General features: G+C 45.7%; 1 protein-coding gene across 10 annotated transcripts in view; it reads right to left on the minus strand.

Annotated features, from left to right (window-relative positions):
* robo2 (roundabout, axon guidance receptor, homolog 2 (Drosophila)) overlaps positions 1-21,673 on the minus strand; it is a 192,503-nt gene that overhangs the window by 16,146 nt on the left and 154,684 nt on the right. For 3 of the 10 annotated variants that reach the window (XM_044032968.1, XM_044032972.1, XM_044032967.1), the window contains 8 exons: positions 17,935-18,059; positions 17,645-17,816; positions 16,354-16,542; positions 15,465-15,491; positions 12,157-12,199; positions 7,829-7,956; positions 5,363-5,635; positions 4,264-4,389 (listed from right to left, as the gene is read on the minus strand). In XM_044032968.1, coding sequence (XP_043888903.1) covers positions 4,264-4,389; positions 5,363-5,635; positions 7,829-7,956; positions 12,157-12,199; positions 15,465-15,491; positions 16,354-16,542; positions 17,645-17,816; positions 17,935-18,059 — 1,083 coding nt within the window. The remainder of the gene's footprint in view (positions 1-4,263; positions 4,390-5,362; positions 5,636-7,828; positions 7,957-12,156; positions 12,200-15,464; positions 15,492-16,353; positions 16,543-17,644; positions 17,817-17,934; positions 18,060-21,673) is intronic. The other 7 variants (XM_044032974.1, XM_044032973.1, XM_044032969.1 and 4 more) reach the window with 3 other exon arrangements.

Here is a 21,673-nt window from a genome sequence, read left to right on the forward strand (position 1 = left end):
ACCGGAGGGTGTGGTGCCACGGGGAGCATGAGCAGTCATTTCCAACATGGCATTGGAAACACGTGGACCCTACGGGATCTCTCGGAAAGTATGACCCAGGACTTTTGTAGCTCTGACCCTCACACAAGTTTAAGTTTTTATACTTTTAAAGTCTCTACTAAAAGTCAAAACACAAGTAGAGAATAAACAGATTCAGGAAACCAGGATACCAGAGTGTTTTCATTTTTAAATGTTGTTAGTCTTGAGTGTTTATTTTCAGTTTTATTCCACCATCCTCCCAAAAGCAGGGTCTATGGACGTAAATGAACCAATGACTTCTAATCTGGCATATTCACATGTTGATGTCAATGTAAATCTCTACTGAAATGAATATATGACTATATAAGCGTCATGTCTTGGGACAAAGCCGGGGATCAAACCCATGACCTTCAGTTTGAAAGACAACATGTTATGCCACTGATCCATTCACTATGTATATGTTATCTATTATGTCTTTACTCACTAGCATATCTCACTTTAATTCATCGACCACACCGTTATTATTATTATTATTATTATTATGTTTTAAATAAAAACATAATCTGCTGCTCCTTGTGCTCACAGAGGTGAAGTAAGGAAACACGGTGGGCAGCATTTACATCTATAAATACATTTGGGGCCCCCGGCTGCGGTGAGCGCCGCCACCAGTAAACACCTCACATCTCAATCCAGAGAAAATACCTCGGCCTGACGTCACCAGGCCACACAGACGAGAGTGAAAGCTATCATTGCGAGAACTCTGCTGAACTCATTTGTATCTGTCATCTGCTGGTTAGCCTTCGCCCGCCAAAGCCCTGTAATCACTTCTCCCAGGGCCACAAGAAAGCTGCCGATATTGCATCTTGTGCAATGCAACATAATGCACTCCGATCTGATTTAATAAAGCGACTTGACTCCAGCACAGCGGGGGGAAAAAGCAGAAAACTGTTGTCAAAAGAACCTTACAGACACAAAGACGCACCCTTCTATTGATTCCCACTTTTGCTGTATGCTTTAAAACCAGATCATTTGGTTTTCGACAAAGATATTTCCCGCACCAAGTAAGAAAACACTTCGAAAGGCAGCGGAGGAAACATCAGGCACGAGGTGAAACAAGATTAATAAAGAAGGGAAGTGATGGAAGAAACAACTGTAAGCCCAAGGCAGGCAGCACCACAGTGTAAGTATAGTCTGAAAGTAATTGGGTTCCCTAATTGCACCTCTGGGCGACGCTTGACTTTTACCAATAAATGGCGAGCTGACGTGATTGTTCAATCATCCTCAGTCCCTTTCACACCACAGCAGCCATCAATACTGTAAATGAGCCTCTTGGAAGGAAAAGGGTGGACTGGCGCGGGGATTAGACCGACTCACCCCAAATATGAAAAATACAGAGCAGGGAGACTGTGGCTGGGAGCTATACAGGAATTACACGGCGAAACCCATCTCCTGTGACAAAACTGGGCCTTTCTTCAAAGAAGGAACTCGGGGACTAAATATAGACTCAGCGTCGGGGTATTTATACGCAAGGTTTGGGCGGTCCCAGCCTATAACTGCAGGGCTGCACGGCCTTGAGCTCGCTTTGTTTTCACTGGGTGCGTCAGTGCCGAAGAGGGAGAAGCCACAGACTGAGCAGAGACTTGGAGTAAAAAGAAGGAAAAAAAAAGACAATGCAGCCGAATAATTCTGAAAACTTGATGAAATATAGCTGAATAGTTCAATAAAAATATAGATGCAACACACACACACACACACACACACACACAAACCAAGGTGCACACAAGCGAGTGAGAGGGAGGCGGGGGGGAAAGGAGAGTCTTCAAGGTTCTTTTTTTTTTTTAAGGCTACAGAAAATATCGAATACAGCAGCTACCTCGTCTCCAATACCCGACCAAGAGTTTTAATGAGCAGCGCCGTGCCCCCAGTGGAGATCCATGCTGCCATAAAAGCCGATCTATTTCCAGTTTCTTTTCATCCCGCTCCCCTCCTTCAACTCCAACATTCATTATTCTCTCTATTTTCTTTTAAAGAAGCGAGAAAAGGCACTGTAACGCCAACCCCCAACCCCCCCCCGCGATCCCGCCTTCGACACGTGAGATTTCAATCACAAAGTGCTGATTTAAATTTCCATCCCTGTTGCATATGACACCGCACAGACTGTGACACACAAACATCCACGGCCCCGTGTGGGTGCTTCCGTCCTCTCTTGTGAACTTGTATCTTACAGCTGGGTGGGTTGACTTTTTAACTTCACCAGATGAGAATTGACCAATTCCCTTTGACCGACTCTCACTCGAGCTGCTGTTTCACTCGCGTTGTGAGAAATCATTTCATTTTTCCATCCCTCGATTAAAACATAACTTGGTAAGGGTAAACTTAAGGTCGCTCTCTTTCGTGGAGCCCAACAACGGCGTAAAATGGCGGACATTACATCATTACCACTTCAGCCCATGGTTCTCAAGCTGTGGTACGTGCACCAGCAGTGGTACGCGAGCTTCCTCTGGTTGGTACTTGGAAGAAAAATTAGAAACACTGTTCTTCAATATTATCTCGCGTGATAGCTGGTATAAAAACTTTGAGAACCACTGATTTAGCAATGTTAGCAACACTCGCTACTTCGTCAGCCATGACAGATACAGCTCTGCTAGCCTCTCGTAGCCACCAAGTGTCAGGTACAGCAGGAGGCAACGTTGGACAGGACCAAACAAGCCGTTTCCTCCTTTCGTTCTCAACTAATCATCAAACTCTCGTTTTAAAATATTCATTTAAATCATCTACTGTGCATTGACTCCCTTTTTCTCTGTTTCTCTACATTGAAATCAAATCAGAATACTGCGCGCTCTAACCCTAATAAGGAGAATAAAAATGCATGTCCATGAGACAGAATGTGCCCGTGAGGCACGGCCACTCCACGTCCGCCGCTGTGCCAGGGCACTGAATTAGAGACCAGTTAAGGCAGTGGCTTGTAAGTAGATAAAAGAGGAGTGGAGAGTGGAGGGGAGGCAGGCAGAGGGGCTGCCATTGGTGTCCTATAAATGACATTGTAATTCTGTGAACATAGGTTTTAGTGTAGTCTGCAACCATTAGGAAGAGAGGAGGGGGGGGGGAAAGGGAGGTATTTTTGCCACTTTACCCAGCCAAGCATCTCTAATGGTGTGTGTGTGTGTAGTCCACTATGTCTAAAAGACTCCCCCTGCCCTAGTTCCTATCCTCTCTGTGACACAGTGAGAGACAAAGCCTTTTTACGATGGCACAAACCCAGCATTAGCACAAGCGACCATGTTCTGTCGGGATATCTCAGTGATGGGTGTTCTCTGTCCTCTGAGCTCCTGTGGCATTTTTAACAACATGGCCACACACAGCAGCAGCGACGGTGAGGATCTCAGGATGTCATGTCATTTAAAGCATCTTTCAAGACGTATTCTGATATTTGGGTGAAAGAAGTAGGTCAAACTGTCGACTCTTGAATAAACTCTGAACCTCTGGAACCCTGGTAATCTACTGTTCCCTTTGCCCCCCCCCGCCTTAATTCAATACATAAATTGATTCAGTACACTTGCAGCAGCTTAAGTCATCTCTGCAACTCTCTGGTTTCGGTTGCTTAGCAACAACAGGTGCAACAGAAGTGCAAGCCCACAAGAGCCTCGGGGTTAAAATGGAATTTTGAAGGAAGTTTTTTGGACGCTGCGTGTGAACCTGCCACAGCGACATTGCGCTAGTAAAGCAAAGGTTGGGGTTTGAATGAAAACTGTTCTCATAGTACTTACTTTACTTTGCACACACTTTGCACACACTGTACTTTTATATTTTGTTGTGTGAGTGTTAAGTCTCTTGTTGTGTCTTATTTAAATGCCTTTCGTCATGTCTATTCGTCTAAGTCCTTCGTTATTTCCCTTATCTTTGCTATTTTACTGTGTACCTCAAGCCGGGAGTCTCTGCAAAAATTTCATTATGTCCTCATAATGACAATAAAAACGTCTTGATTCTTGATTCTAGTATAAGAAATAATGTTAATTACGATGAGGATAATAACATCAACAACATCAGCAACAACAAAAATCACCAATGCAGCTTTAAAGAAATGAATTATAAAGCAGCGGGAGTTTCTGCTGAAGGAAAAAAAAAAGAACGAAGATCTGAACTGTCAGGTTTGTACATGCAAATATCAAATATAAATGAAGGAGGAAAGACAAGCGGCAGAGCCCCAGAGAGTTTCCCGCGTCCTCCGCTGTGAAAGAAACCAACCTGAGAGACTGCCGCTTCGCTCTGAGCTGTTGTGAGAGCTGGTGGTGCTGAAATCTTGTGATTGGTTGTGCGGTATTCTACTAGACAATCCCTCGGCCAATCGGTAGTCAGGAATGAAAAGGAGGGCTACAGTGGGGGTTAAAGGGCAAAAAAACAAAAAAACAAAAAACAGTGGCGTCAGGTGATTGGCACTCAGCACAAGCACATGCAGACATGCAGTTAGAGCATCGGGCAAGCAGGATCAATTCAGGATCAATTCAGGATCGAGTCATACATTCAACAAACTGCACTTATTTCACACATCATTCACTATACACACAAACCACTCGCTGAGTCGTTATAACCTGGACACACAAAGTTGACAGTAGAGCTTTTAATTCTCTCTTCACGGAGATCTAATCTTCAATAATACGCGATCATACTTCTCAACATGAGAGAGAATTACACGTGTAGTTTTTTGAGATTCATTGCGTTCGGGGGACTGTGTCAAACGTATACATTTCCCAGTTTAGCCTTTTTTTTAGAAAATGAGATCATAAATATGCATTAGAGTAAAGCCGAGGAATGCTCATCACATCTTAAGCATGAGGCTCCTCTCTGCGATAAAAAGATCTGCGCTAATTCATTTTCGGGGTTATTTTCCCTCAATATTAGTCGAGTTAAAATGGATCGGCATTTACTCTGAATCTGAAGGAGGAGACGCAACATGGTGAGGGAATGGATGGATGACTTAACTGTGCTACTCCTTCAAAGAGATGTTTATTCAACCTTGGAGAGAAACCAAGATGGTGTCTGCAGGAAGGAGAAATGACTCTCTTTAAAAGGCATTTCAGTCTGAGTTAGCGATGCTTCAGAGTCTTTGTGTGGAAAAGTTGAAATACCAAAATGGCCATCGTAACAACTGTAAACTCGGGCGCCTGTGATCTCGGGCTAAATGACTTTGTTTTTTGAGATTCAAAGCATGACAATAATAGATTTAACTGAGACACTCTATACGCGCACACACTATAAAACGCACTCAACTCTCCCACACATGAGGGCAACCAAAAGAAAACCACCCCGTGTCCACTGGCACGCTCACATTCTCACGCGCACTTACTGTTGTTGCAGGAGTTCTTGTCCGGCAGGGAGTAGCCCAGGTTGGCCATCTCCTGCTTGGCCTGCAGCGAGGCCTTCCACTGGGCCTCGGGCAGGTCCACGGCCAGCTCGTGGATGCTGCTGGAGTGGAGGATCTGAGTGGTGGCGTAGGGAGTGGCCTGGGACGTTTGGCTGGAGCTGTTGTAGTTGGCTTTGGTGGTGAAGTCTATGCTGCTGTAGATGGCGCCATCCGAGAGCATGGTGCCCGTCTTATCCCCCTGACCAGAGGGGAGATCTGGGGAAGAGGAAGAGGAGGAAGAGAGGTGAACTACAGAAAACACTGCTCTCTACAAGACTCTCCTCACCTTTTTGTCATAATAAGCATTAAAAACACGATAGATACCGGGTGAAAGTTATTATATTGATTGTTTTGTATACAGAAAACCACAGTTTGTGCATTTTAAAGGTGGATAATATGTCTTTTCTGTTGTTATGTCACTGTGTGATCAGTATTATCATCATGACACATGTTAGTGCACACGTGGCACGGAGTAATACACAACTCCTTATATAGACATGCTGGAAGTGTGTGTTTATAGGTCACACATTGTCTTCTTATGTGTTTGTTTAGTCAAAGTTATGATTCATTTAATAGCACATTTTTAGCTGTGATATAACGTCGCAATAATTGTGCAGAAGTCACAAAAACAGACCGATTTTCTTTACTTTTTGTTCATAAACGTGACGTATTTCCAGATTTCACAAATTCAGTCCGATTTTAAACATTCTGAGTACTTTTTGCTCAGGTGTGTTCATATAGTTGGCGAAAATGATACTTTTTTTCCATCTGATCGCCTAGGTTGGGCTGGAAAAAAGGAAATAATACACTCTATATCGCACATTCTTATAGCCTCTGTATATACTGTACGTTTAAACATAGTCATGGAAAAAAGCAGCCAAAGTGCTCTGTGTTCTAAGGGTTAAAGTGCGTAAAACTTAGCATTTACGACGCATGAATGGGTGAAGTTTCACCATTCAAGAGTGATGGTGAAACTGTGTAGCTTTCAGTTAGCATTAAAAACATTCTAAAACATGCAAAGCTCGTTTGTGCTCGCAAAGTTAAAAACGCTGATTTTCTCTGTGGAGTTTGGTGTTGGGAGAGCGAGCGTTCAGACAAACTTCAGCTTCCAGCCAGAGGACGCTCATGTACAGCGGCGAACGCGGTCTTAAAAGCCTCTTAGGCTAAAGGAGTTTTGGGGATGAGCCCTTTGTGGAGTGGCTGAAATCTGTTGTCCGTTCTGTCGCTGCTGGCAGCCATGTCAGCCATGTCAGCGCCGAGACCCTGAGAGAGGGTCTGGGTCACAGAAATGGTGGCGAGTCGTGAGCGGGCGTGACGATATCAAAACCTCATATAGCCACACTTTCCAAAAAACAACAACAATCCAAAACCATGCCTTTAATGTAATGAACTGCTTTAAAGAAACACACACACACATGTGCAGCCATGTTTTTCCCCTTCACATTTACATCAGGGAAAATACCAATGCTCCACATGTGTGTGTGTGTGTGTGTGTGTGTGTGTGGGGGTTTGCATGCGCAGTGAAGGGGAGATGATGTAGAGCCGCGGCGGAAGTGTCCGCATCTGCGCCAGTCAAGCTGCGTCTGTCCTTCACGTCTGGCTGCTCAAGACCATCCTTTCAAACAGCCACCCACCCCCTGCTCCTCTGCTCCTCTGCCCGCTTTACCCCACACACACACACACACACACACTCTCATATACTCTGAGCTACGACACCAAGCTGGACTATCTGCCATTTTTCAGGCCCGGTGACACTGGAGGCGTCGTCGCTAATGCCATATATACTGTCCTGTGTATAAATGAATATACGTGTAATATGCATAAGCTGTGGTGATGAACAACGGAGGCTCGAGGACAACAGGAAGCGAGTGCGCAGGGGGCGTCAACAAATGAACCGCAACAAATTGACGATTGGTTATAAAATGTGCATTCAAAGCGTTGACAACAATATTGATTCAAATGTGTTAGGAATCAGTCGCTGTTCTGTTATTAATCGGTTTAATAACGCAGCGGCGCTCTTACGATCTCATTGCATCACTCATTATTTTAATATACATTTAGTGAATATTTTTTTAATGAATCTTTGCTAATTAGTCTTTCTGTAATTGTGTTAAATGTTTCCTGACCCTCTTGTAAAAGACACGTGTAATCTCAATGAGGTTTTTCCCTTGAAAAATCTGTATGTTACTGCAATGTTATCTAACTTTTCAAGTTGAAATGATTAGGCTTAGTGAAGAAAATGTATGTCCATGCTATGTTATTTTGAAATGATGTGCCAGGCATTATTATTATTGTTCGGATTCTCTGGTCTTTTAATGAAATATCATTTTGAATGAATGTATCTCCTTTAGGTCATCCTCTCTGAAAACACCAGGGACGACACACACACACACACACACACACACTCACCTCCTCGGCCATAGTTACTCAGATCGTTCGGGCCCCCGGAGCCGCTGTTGACGGGCAGACTGGTGGCTGGCCAAGAGTCTGCTAACCATGGATAACCTGGGTCACCAGCGTTCAACAGTCCTGGCCGGCTGAGCCGAGAAAACACGAGAGGAAACACCGGATTAAACACACGCTGTGAAATGACATTACAACCAGAGGGTTTGTTTGTTTGTTTGTTTGTTTGTGTTTTTGTTCCAAAAACATGCAGAATTCAGCGTTCTAGGAAATAATAACACAATGGGACAATATGAGGAGGAAGGAAAGAAAATCAAACATATGTTTAAATGCTTTTGCAGTGTGTTTGTGTGTGATAAGCGTTGCCCCTGAAGCTAATGAGACACATCTAACACAGAGGGAAGTTACCGTCGAGCGCCGAGACGCCCGCTCCTCCCGCTCCTCCCGCAAAAGTTGCGATTCCTTCAGGCAAACGCCGCCCTTTATCTCCCCCCGCTGTGTCTTTGTCACATTCCCAGAGTTATTAATGCAAAAGCACACCGTGGAGACGCTAATGCATGCGTTCGCTCTCGCGGTCGCCACATGTGCAGCAGTGCACGGCCACACACACACGTATGTTGGCGTGATAACGTTAATATCGCTGCGTTTTCCCCATCTACCCCTCGCGGTGATGTCCAGACAGTCTAAATCTTACTTGATGAGACGTCAAAAACCCCCGACACTTGTGGGATCCCCTGCATATGAGCGCGTATGAGGGGCGGCTCCATTTAACAGGTGTTGTGTCCCTCCTGAGGGGGCGAGGGCCATAAAAAGCAGCCGTTAAGACTTTAACCTGTCATGGGTGACTGCTGGGAGGCCGTTAGGGCCGCTTTACTGTACAATCACGTCCGAGGCTCGTTACCGTGAGCAACACAGATGGAGTTGAGTCAGATTTCTTTTGTTTGTGTTCCACTGACGAATCGCACTCGGCTTGTTTCTAATGACCCGGCAATTAAAACGGATTCAATTCAATTAAACCTGGCGAGCGGGCAACGACCCAACCCTCGCATTATTTAGAGGCCAAGGGCGGATTGCCGGCTTCCTCCCACAGTCCAAAAACATGCAGAGGTTAAAGGGATACTTCCCCAGCTCTGTCAAATGACACGTGTCAATGACCACAGCAACAGTGTCGAAGTGTAGTTTCTTCAGAGATGTTTCACACACTGTGGTGTGAAAGATGCAGCACCAGTGCTGGTATCTGAATCCCACCCTGCAGTGGTCAGACAAGCACCGCATGTGATGAAGGCGATGGCGTCGTCTCCTCAGAAGCACAGCACACCCCGCTGTCAGTAGCCGGCAGTGCTGTACGCAGCAGAATACAGAAAACACCGGCGCATTCTGAGCAGCTGCGTAACGCCGTAGTAAGCAGCCTGGCTTCCCCACGGGGGGGGGGCGTTTTTCTTTTTTCTTTTTTTTCTTGTCTCAGCGCTGAGCTCTGAGGGACCGCGATTCAGTCAAGCCCCGAGGACAAAGGGCAGGTAATGGGCGTCCTGCAGTCACTTTCTCCCACAGTCACAGGTTCTAAATGAGCAGAGCGGGTTGTACAGTGTGGGGGAGCCCAAATGAACTGCAGCCTGGCAGGCTGAGAACCCTCGCTGTGGTTCCTGAATGCCAAAACAGGCCCTCGGGGGGGACAAGTCATTCAAATTGATGGCTGTGCATCAGACACATGCACTTTTATAGGGTAATACATCTCTCCCCATCCTTCTACCTCTGTTTCTGGCTGCCATGTTTCCCAACTGCCATCATTCTCTTTCACCACACCATCTCCAACCCCCCCGCCCTTTTATTTTCTATGATAAACCTCCCGCTCCTCTCTTTCTTTCATCCCTCCTCTCTGACCCTTGTGAGCTACGCATCTGTCGATGAAAACGAGAGGACGCTCTTCCCGTTTGTGAGACTGCACACCGCAAATGGACATCATGTGCTTCTGTCTCATCAACACACACACACACACACACACACCGCACGTCACTAAGAGAAGGACAATCTGAAAGACAAGGAAGTGACAGTGGAAATGGCTGCATCGTCCTTGTATTCATCAAGCAGCAGTCTGCCGACTCAGGATAATTAGAATCAGACTGATTTCTGCAGCGGATATATATATTTTTCTTTTATTATGCTAGTTTTTCCGTGTGGTGAGGCGGCGTGGGGACAGCGGTTAGAGGGTGGACACCGGGTCATATGTCTAATGAAAAGTTGACACCTAACTTGGATGGATTGCAACCTTGGCAGATAAAATTTGATTTGGAGCGTCTCTTCTTCTTCTCCTTCTCCTTCTCGGTCGACACTTCAGCTTCTCGTGATGAGAAGAAAACCATAAATACAACCCCGAGAAACCACCGCCCCACCCCCCCACCTGACACTGAGCTCCCCATAAATAAGGCAGGTGAAAGATATTAATTCCAAAGCAACTTCATAAATCAGGAGTTTATGGTTCCACCAGACAAGTGAATGAAACCCGCGAATAAAAGTCTAGACATTAGCGAACACTGAAGAGCAATGAAAAAAAAACAAAAACCCAGATTACTGCTAGATTAACTCTCGGGGAACATGTTGCCATTAAGCAGCCTGCACTCCCTGCATGTAAAGGCATCTCCATAGCAACAGTGTTAGTGAGACCTGTTCCCTCCGCCTTACAGGGGCAAAAATCTGCTTTGCTAAAATATTGATCAGTGTCGAGATAGGAAGTTATTACTGCCTCCTAATTACCATCTCCCTATTGGCAGTGGGGGGGGGGATAAGGAATGAGCCCATATCGGCGTTTATCAATTTCAATTGAGAGGCCAGAATCAAATCGTGCAGACCTACCAATCTGCAGCCTATTCATCTTCCATGAATCATTTATTCTGTGATCGATTAAGTGTAATTGTTCCGTCAGGGCAATTTGGCAGCAGCCAATGAGGACGCGGGGACAGACGCGGCTTCGTTTGCTATTGTCTAATTAATGCAATAAACATCTCGTGTAACGAATGAACACATTCTCCTCTGACGCTCGCCGACACATTTTCGCCCCTCCACCCCCGCTCTCGGGCAGATGGGGAAGTTGGAAACATCTGGGGATTCTGACGGCACTCGCGACCACTGACTGATGACGCGGCAAAGACACAGATATTCCAAATCGAGGGGGAAAACGTAAAAAGTAAAAAGCCAACCAAAATGGATCAGTACTCCGAGAAGGGTCAGAAATGAGCAGGGGAAAAAAAAATGACCTTGAAATAATGAGAATTTGACCTTGACATTTAAACGTCAGGGGCGTTTAATACCCCTGTTAAATAGATCATTAACTTTCACAAAGCCAGAGTCTAAAAAAAAAAAACAAATGGCCCGGTTGAATCAGGGCGAGATGAAACAGTCTCTGATTTGTGGTCGATGATGATCTACTGGGACACGTTATAATCTACATTTCTGCGTTATATCCTTAGAAATTCATCCCATGTGAGATTAAAAAGTTCTTACATTTGATTTGGAGAACCGTGGATTGAAGAAACAAGGTTTCTTTTCCCAAAAATTGGATATAAAATACTCCTGAAATGACACTTTTGTTACTGTGTTTCTTTAAATAAGCTCACATGATCACACAATAACTGAGTTTTTCGGATCACATCGGATTTCATCTCTTTCTTTTCCTGGCATCATATCGGCCCGACACCGATACTGAATATCACATCGCAGTGTAGACCGTGTTCCCTGAAGCCTGAGGGTCACAGAGGGTCAGGTTTAGTTGACAGCCGCCTGCTGAGTGTCTTGAGTCCAGGAGGTTTGACTTATCCAGGTGTGAGAAGCAGCAGACAGACACACGGAAGCCCCCCCCGGAGACTCTTGAATACCCACAAAGGCTCAGTAACTGGTGTCATTGAGATGTGCCCCCTTTTTCCCACTCTCTCTTACGCGCACTGAGATGGAGCTGGCTGTACGTGTGTGTGTGTGTGTGTGTGGGGTACACCTCCACGCACCTCTCCCCTGGGTAATTATTTTTACATTATTACATGTGCTCAGATCCCAGCCGCCCACGCGAGGTGACAGGCAAATTTATCACCGCGCGCACGCGGGGGCCTCCGGTTTTGCCTGTAGCCGGCAGCGGGAAGATAAATGACAAAATAAAAACACTCTCTGCTTAAATTGTTTCTATTAATTCTGTTGGGAGATTTATGAGTTCATCTGTCGATGCGTGAATGGAGATGTGGTGAGACATGTGCACGGCAGGCAGACGGGTATCGGTTCTCTATCCATCTCTCAGTGTCGGGATCAGGAGCGGTTTGCATGTACAGGTAGCGGCGACGACAGTGACTCACCTTCCGTTGCTCATCAGACCACCATCCACTCTCTGGAATGTCACTGGAGTCAGAAAAAGAAAGGGGGAGGAGGAAGAGGAGAGAGGAGGGGGGGGAAAAAAAAGGACAAATATGAAGAGTTACAACACAGAAAAACAAATATTCATTTCCAGTTCTGCTCCGCTTCCATCGCTGGGCAGATTTGATGACTTCAGGAGCATTAAATCTCTCATAGAGTTCATCCACTTCACAAAAGGCTCGTCTGACATCACACATAACCACGGCTGAAGTCTATAAAGAATCTCAAACACATATATTTGCCACTTGCAGTTGACACACTTTTATTTTCCAGCTGGAAGCGGCGGTCTCACGCAGAGACAAAGGGGCAAACGTGCTCAAGAGCTATCGCAGCTTTAAGCAGGTGCGGTGCAGATTTTATTAGCCGAGTTTATTCGGTTAAGTGGCTAAATCTGTTCTCTCCTCTCTCGCTGTTGGCAGCCATACCGAGTGTTTGGGTCGCGGCGGAGTCAGCGATGCACCTCCTCCCGGCTGCTCACATGGGTTGATACCATTCATAGATGCTAAAAATGTGCGTTTATTATCTATTAACTTTACTTTTCACCGTCTTTGCCGCAAATAAAACCCTTTTCTTTTTGGGTATATGTGATGAATATCACCTCGTATCCGATGTCTTTCATTAAAATAAAAAAAAAAACCAAGAAGGATAACCGTCGCATATTGCTTTGAATTAAGTGGCAGACGTCATGTGCAGCTCAAGGACGCGGCGCCCGGTCGAGAGCGAGAGCTCATTTCATCTCTCTTGTTTTGCTGCTGAGTTATCATCAGATTTGTGATTAAATCTCGGCCAAAAAGTGATTAGAAAAGGCGGCGGGCTCATTAATCACATCGGGTTTCCTATCTGCGAGCTTGGAGCTCTGAGTTAGTGATCCTCGAGCCGGCTGGAGGGGGCGGGGGGTGCGGGGGGGGCTCGGCCACAACCGGTGCATGTGGCCCGTTCCATTAACAGTGATCTATAGATAACAAGGTCCGCACTTTTGTCAGCGGAGGCTTCAAAGTGAGAGTGCCGCTGTGAGGGAGCCGTTTCATCTCCGCCGACGACAGAGCGGCGTCGGGACTTCTGAGCGCGTTCGGAACTTCAAGGGGAGAAACCGCCGGAAAAAAGCGGCACGTGTTTGGAAATCACCTCGAACCAATGAGAGAAAGAAAGTTCACTCTGAAGAGAGAGGGAAGCAGAGCTGCGAGTCATTTTGACTCGTGTGTTCCACAGATGGAGATGAAAGAGCGGAGGAACATTCCATTCCTCTCGCTTCCGTTTCATTCAGGTCGATTCCACAACAAGCCCCGACACGGGCGACGGGAGAGGGGGCTTTTCTGCGGGGGTGACGTCGACGGGGAGAGGAAACTCCCACGATAGATCACGGGGGGGGGGCTGCTACTTTAATGCATCATCAACACGACGAAGCCGACTTAATCCGCCCCCCAGCCTCCTCTCGTAAACATCATTTTAGGACTTTAAACAAGAAAAACCTTTTGAAATTTGTCTCGCGTTCATGTCCAAACAGTTTAGAGTTTATAGAATTAAAATATTTGCCGCCGACACCAGTTTCGCTCAGACAAAAACAAGCATTTACAGCTCTGTGAGGGAAGAAAGTTGCATTGGAGAAATTCTGCGTGGTCTGAGAGAGACGAGTGACAGGAGAGGGAGGTGGAGTTCTGGTGGAGGCTGGTGGAGGCTGCGGAGCCGGGAACGGCCTCTGAAGTCCATATCTGTGCTCAGGCACATTTCTGGGCTGCTGTGTGGCCGACTTTTATGTTCGTCAGAGTGACACGGCGGCAGAGCGCCGCGCCGCTCTCTCGCCTCCGTATTCCAGATAAGCACTTCCTCCCGTATGAATACAGATTAATCCCCTTTAATAAGCATTAAGGGAGGGGTGGACATAATCAGCGTATAAAAATTCCATCAAACCTCTTTCCTGCTGGCTGTTTGCCACCACAGAGTAATGATTTACCTCTACTTTAGTGACAGGAGGAAGAAACCCGAGTCTCTCCATACATCAGTGGATTGTCAATACGACGCCGAGGATTTGGCACACGCTCTAAATATCACCCCACTCTACAATCTCTGCTATATTTGACATTTTCTAACTTTTTCTGTGCCATAAAAATGCCCGTTTTTTTGAAGTATTAGCACATTATCCACGACGGCGCCACTGAAGGCACAGAAATCTACACCTGCTTATATTTATGACATCTTTTTTATCACTTTTATAGCCGGAAACGGACGTGTGTACATACACTTACACTCCCTGCACCAAAGTCCATAGAGAAAATCGTGGTTTTTAGCTCGCAGGGGGACACAGGAGCTGCTGCTCTGCTGCTGCCTTGTTTGGTAAGTTGATGCCACTTTGGTCAATTCTAACTGGAGAATTTCAAAGACTTGAAATTACAAGTTGACATGTTTGAAGGCGCTGATGGAGACGGCAGTGGATGAATCACTCCTGTGTGCCACGAGGTAAAATCATTGATTTTCTCTATGGACATTGGTGGAGAAAAAAGGAAGGTGGGCGGGCCTTTTTCGTTGAGCTTCTGGCTTCTCTTTAACTGGACAAGTTTCACTACCTTATTAATGTGTTCCATAATCTGCTGTTACAGCAGCGGCGGAAAAGGCTGAAGTTAATTGGGTTTTGGCTGAGGGTTCCAGTGGGGATCACGCCGGTCCATGTGCACTTTAAAATGTTACAGGGAGAAAATGAACACTACGTTGACCCCTGACCTTCTGTACGGCAGTTATTAGTTACACAGGCTGTGCCGAGCAGAGGCCACCGGGCGTTTTTGTTTAATCTTGAATTTAATCCAAGTACTAGGCCACTGTCATCCCAATCCACTCACTAAAGAACAAACACGTGAACACAAATGGTGGGAGATAAAAACAAAAACCGACACCATCCAGCTGCTTAACTGAAACCTAAAGAAACAGATTTGTGTTAATGTTTGCGTCTGGAGAGGAAAAACCAAAACAAGGGAATGTGGTTATTAGAGGAGGAGCCTAACACCCCGCAACCACAAGACACAAGGACTCACACTTACAAACAAAACACAGTATGTAGCTAAGGCACAAGGTCATGGTCACGGCTAACACTGTGCGTTTTTAATTCCCTTCAATTTCCCTCCATGTTGTTGGACGTGCATTAGCCGTGACCACGAGTCTGACGAGGCAAGCGTGTGTTCTATGAGCTGGGGGTGGGGGTGGGAGGGGGGTGGAGTCTGCGTTGAGGTCAGAGTTAGAAGACGGGACAAACGGACAGTACCTGCAGGGGTGAAGGTGAAGGACTGAACTGCAAAACAAGAAGACAGAGAAGTTGCAAAAGCCTGCAGAGATAAAGCAGTGCTTTGGGGGGGACGGGGACGGGGGTCATGAGTGTCAGCCATGAACGCAGCCAGCTCAGAGACGACAGAGATGCACACACACACACACACACACACACACACACACACGTGTCACAAACAGAAATGAAACCGCGGCAGCTTTCGATATGAAAACATGAATCAATGATGCTCTTTTGTTGCGTTTCTGCTTGTTAATAAGAACATGTTAGAATATTATGATGCGCACACACACACACACACACACACACATACAAAAACACAAAGAGAAAATGTCTAAGTTCATTAGCATTTCTGTTCTCTAATTAAATCTTACACCCTTGGCTGTATGTGTGTGTGTGTGTGTGGTTGCTTGTATTGACTGAGGTTCACTCAGTAAGAAGTTGTGGGGTGGGGGAGCGGGGCGGGTCAGCGTGTGTGAGGAGAGCGAGATGAACTCCAGAGAGTCCGGTCTGCCCACTCAACTCCACCAGGCTCGGGCTTTACACCAACAGTGTGGGTGGATTTGACAAGAAAACGGAAGCCCTCTGGATAAGATTCACACTGACATGCGTCTCCCTGACTGTGGAGCCTTCAACTCTGCCAGCAGCTCACACGAGACTCCATCAGAACTCGGATTCAACACGGGGAAGTGTTAATGAAGTAGTGAAATAGCAGAAAGAATGACTTTGTTGAAGGCGCAGGTGCAGGAATCAAGTGCGACAACCTTCAGTATCTTCTGACACCAATATCAGTCAGAAACTGTTGTTTGTGTTTAAATTAAGGGTTTAATTAAGGGATGAATTGACACCAGTGCTGAGTAGCAAGTCTCACCTGCGTAGTTGCTCAGTCCCTTCCTCTTCTTTCTCCTCCAGTACAGCCAGATGCTGAAGCCCATGAGGATGACCCAGCAGGCGCCGCCGATCCCGGCGATAAAAGCAGGCTGCTTCACCACGTCGGTGATCTGCTCCGTGATGCTGTTGTTCCGGTTCCCGTGTATGATCACGTCCCGGAACTCCTTACCTGAGGGTTCGGGGGGCGGGGCGGGGGGAGTGAAAAAGTTAACACAATTGCACGCGTGACGCCGAAAGGAGGTGGAAAAAAATAACACCCACAGACACATGGAGGCAGGGTTAGGCCTGGATTAAGCTCCAAGAAAGCAGCTGTGATGAATTTCATCTGCGATATCGACAGGAGCAGGACGGGATGGAGGGGATGTGCGGTGAAATATAATGTGCAGACTGGCAAAGACAAAGCCTGAAAGCTTAGAACTAACCCCCAGGTGAGCAGGTTGTTTGCTTAGCTCAGCCCCTAATTCACTCTATTGCCAGTAAAACACACTATGTGAAATGAGAAGAGAGGATCCTGGTCTGTATTGATCTCCGTTCGCGGCTGCTTGACACTATTTCTTGGCGAGAGACACAGCAGCGGCGAAATGTTCCCACAAATCAAGCGAAACGCGCCCGGAAAGATATCACACGCGCACACACGCGCACACGCAGGGATGCACCGAGAGCTCTCCGTCATATTTATGTCCAAACACGCGGACACACCCATTTGCACAAACCTCAAGACTTGCAAACACACAACGTATTTATAACTGCGAGCCGGAGGCTCAGCACTGGGAGATGGATTATGTGAGTGACACTGGGGAAATAAGAACATGCTACAGGCCAAGCCATCAGTTATGGGTCAAATCAGGCACAATCCCGCCGCAGCTGCACATAAATCACGTGCAGTCACGTCGCATTTCAAAAAATATTGGTATTCTAACAATATTATCACTTTGGCAACTTGGTCCGGTCTAATCTACGGAAGAAAATGGCTCTGAAAGTTCTTCTTCTCCGTCTTTAAAAATTGGATTTCCAAAAACAATTTTTTTGTTGTTGTTGTTTTATTGTCTAAAAACCCCATGACATCCTTGATTACTTGTTGTTTCCGGGTCAAAAATGACTATAGTATGTATATCCATCAGATAGAAAACATTACCATATACACAGACTGTAGACACACCCATAAATCCCACAATCCACCCCTGCGTGAACCCCACTTATCTTGACGCGATGTATAATTCATCACATCTGTTGTACAAAGAGCTTACTGTACTTTGAAAATCGAGTCTCACCAATGATGATGGTCTGAGGTTCACTCCTGACTCCGACCCCTGCGCTTGTGCTGGCGGCCACTTCCACTCGGTACACCATCCCCACCTGCAGCCCCCCCACCACCACAGAGCGTATGGCTGCATCCACTGTCTTATTGACATGGAAACGTGTCTCGTTCCCCAGACACCAGATCTAAAGCAGAGAACGAGAGAGAGAGAGAGAGAGAGAAAACAGAGAGGAACGTTGATTCTATTTGGCTCTGTAACAGTGAAATGAGAATCCATGCTGACTTCAATGCCCGCAGACAAACCTTGTACTCCTGGATGAGGCCGTTCTGGTGGTCTGACGGAGGGGGGTCCCAGGAGATGCTGATGGAAGTGCTGTTCTGGTTTCCCACGGTCAGGACCGTTACCTGCTGAGGAGGAGCACTGGGAGCTGGGAGTGGAAACACAGGAATAAGCGGGTCAACCGTCAGACAGGCAGCAGCAGTATTTAACAGCCCAACGAGATGCACAGTCTCATAAAAAAAAACCTCAAAAGAATCAGACACAGGAAATGTTATTCTTTTGGGATCATGAAGGCTGTCAAGTTGTCTCATTTACAGGGTGATTTGCATAAAGACTGGGGCAACTCTGAACTAGTGGAGCCTATCTTTTAAATTTCTCTATGATTTAAAGACTTCACGCTACGTTTCAGGCTGCTGGATGTGATATGACACCCTGGTACAGTCAGACAAGAACCCGATGATTGATGCTTTTCTCTCAACAGCGACGTCCAACACTTACACAATAGCAGACTCTGCCTCTCAGGTGACCCTAACTGTATATATATGTATGTATATATGTGTATGTGTATATGTATATGTGTGTATATACATATATATATATAATATATGTGTATATATGTGTATATATATAATATATGTGTATATATGTATATATATGTCTATATGTGTGTATATGTGTATGTGTATATGTATATGTGTGTATATATATAATATATGTGTATATATGTGTCTATATGTGTATGTGTATATATGTGTATATAATATATGTGTATATATGTATGTATATATATATATGTCTATATGTGTATGTGTATATAAATGTATGTATATATGTGTATGTGTATATATGTATGTATATGTATATATGTAAATATACACACACATATGTGTATATATGTATGTATATGTATGTATGTAAATATACACACACATATGTGTATATATGTATGTATATACATATCTTTTTTTAATATTTATTATTTTTCTTTATATGTATATTTATATAGAATTTCATTGTACAGGGAAACGTGTTTCTTTACATATGACAATAAACACTTTGAATCTTGAATCTAACGACCCGTTCACACACACCGTCTCAGGTGAAACCAACAACCTGATACCTGGTCCTCCCCACTAGTTGGTCAGAACTGAAGAAGCCTCTTGGATAAGATGAGGTCTTGATTACTGCAATTCTCTCCTCTTCGGCCTCCCTCAAAAGTCTCTCCATAAAATCCAACTGGTCCAAAAACTCAGCCGCCCGTATCATCACAAAGACCCCCTCGCACCACCACATCACCCCCGTCCTCCAGCACCTCCACTGGCTCCCTGTAAAACACCGCATCAACTACAAACCCCTCCTGTACGCATACATGGCCGTCCACAACCTTGCCCCTCCCTACCTGTCTGACCTCCTGCACGTCATCACCCCCACTCGTTCCCTCAGATCCTCCTCCTCCATCCACCTCTCTGTGTTTCGCACTATGGGGGGCAGAACCTTCAGCCACTCTGCTCCCCAGCTCTGGAACACACTACCACCTGACCTCCGTAACTGTGACTCTCTCCACCTCTTCAAATCAACCCTCTAACCTCCCTGCTTTTACGTCACTTCCCTATTTTATTGTGTTGATTTTATGTGTTTTTTGGTTTTTATCTAATTGTGTGACCTGAAAGGCGGTTTTAAATGAAATGTATTATTAATATTAGGTGAAACGTCGTCAACTCAACTCAAGAAGGTCATGACCACGATGACTGAGAACCTTCACCGACAGCACAACAAAAATGGCCAGAAAAACAAAGTTGCTCAACACTTTTCTCTCCGTAGAATGTTGTAGAGAGGTCGATACCGTCGTATTTTCATCATCAACTGTTGGACCAGAACAGAATCTAACTGTTGCTCTCTTCATTGGTTCTTTGACGCACTCTATTTCTGGAGCTTCTGTTGTCCTCTCATTCAAACTCCACAAGTTCAAATCAAATCAATCCATTATCGAAACATAGAAAAAGTAACCAGAAAGGCCGACAATTCATAATTCATAATGTAAGTTCATCCATGTAATAAAGTACAGTTTATAATATTTTAATGGTATCGAATGTGGAAATTGCTCCTTCTCCTATAAAGCTTGAAAGATTCACTTAAAAAAAAACTGGATCCCACCTAAAATCTTAATCACAATCGATATTTTACCTAAATCATTCAGCCCTCGCTGACAGTAACGATCAGCGTGATACACAGTTCAGTGGAGCATAAATCAGGCTTAAAACTCCAACACTGACCAAGCCGCAGTGGCTTGTGGGTCGACAAGATTGTTGGACGGAGTCCAGAGAAGTCGGAAATATGAAGAAAAAAAAAATGAAGACATTTTACGGGAAGGAAAGGAGGTCTCAGTGAAAATATTGACTGAATCCATCGATCAGCCAGATGAAACTAAAGCCAGTAGGTAAGGATCAGAGTGAAGAATCCGCTCTATCCACACACCAGCAGAGAGCAGACGGAAAAACAAGCCCGAGTCCACGCTCTCGTAAACCACACGCGGTTGTTATTCTGATGGCAGCAATCTTCTGACCCCACGAGGGGTAACAAAAGGAAAAACAAATAACAGTTGGCCGAAACTGGAAATAAGGTTTTAAAAAATAATGTTTTCTCATTTCCGCAGCGGCTGGCAGGGGATCGGCGCCACAGCAGAATACTGACAGGTCAATTACTCCTCAGCTGCCTCTCCCTCACCTCGCCTCCATCCAAAATGGCACGTGTCACCCTGTAAATCTGTGCTCATCCCTCAGTGCGATTGGCCACGCGGTCCCCCAGAGAGCCGGCGAGCCCTGGCACGGCGGAAGATGAATGGGTCCAATGATGAACCGAGCACCTTGGCCAGATTAGAAGCAATCTAACGTGTGGGGCTGGAGCATCTGATCAACCATCACGCTCGGGGAGCTCTCCGGCGCTGACTGAATTGCGTCCAGGTGACAAAGTGGCGGGATCGGCAGCCATCGGAGACAATGTCGTTCAAAGTTAATGCTATGAATGATTGAGCGGCTTATTAACGTGCATATTATGGCGCTAAACAATACACATTTTTCATTAGCGTCCTCGGAGGCTGCGCTAATAGAGCCATTAGCTGAGTGATGCGTGGCAGTCAGGAACGTGACCCCTCCGGTTCTCCGCTGCGACAGACCTGATCCAGACCAGCACAAATAAATAACTATACATACAAAGCCAGCAGCTGATGTGGGAGGAAGAGTGTGGACTAACCGAGGAGACACCCGTCACCACGGATAACCATCAGTGCCCCCGCCAATTGAATATTTATGCAAACTTTACGGGTCTCCCGTCCACCTAAATAAGCATTATCTTGCATAAATGATGGGGCTCTTTAGTGAATCCTCAAGCAATCAGTCAGTGGGAATCTGACGGCGGCCGCAGTTCATCCACGGCGCCGAAGAACAAAGGTGACAACCCAGTACGGAACGGGATAAAAAAAAAGCACGATTTTTAAATACGCCGTTTATCTTTTGACATCTGGCCTACAAAACCCGCAACGGAAACGCAACCGGATCAGGATTTGAATGCTCTAAATTGCAGAGTTGGAGTTGATTTTAGCAATTTAGCAATGACTGATTTCCCTTCACATAAGAAGGAGAATTATCTGCATGAACGATGGAAGTCCTGAAGCGATCATTCAGCGGGAATCCGGGTTTATTTACGGAGTCAAGCTCAATGGACTCACTATTTTAGCCACAAGTATATTTGAAAGCCCACGTCCAC

Source organism: Solea senegalensis, linkage group LG8, assembly GCF_019176455.1.
Source record: "Solea senegalensis isolate Sse05_10M linkage group LG8, IFAPA_SoseM_1, whole genome shotgun sequence".
Classification (NCBI taxonomy): Eukaryota; Metazoa; Chordata; class Actinopteri; order Pleuronectiformes; family Soleidae; genus Solea; species Solea senegalensis.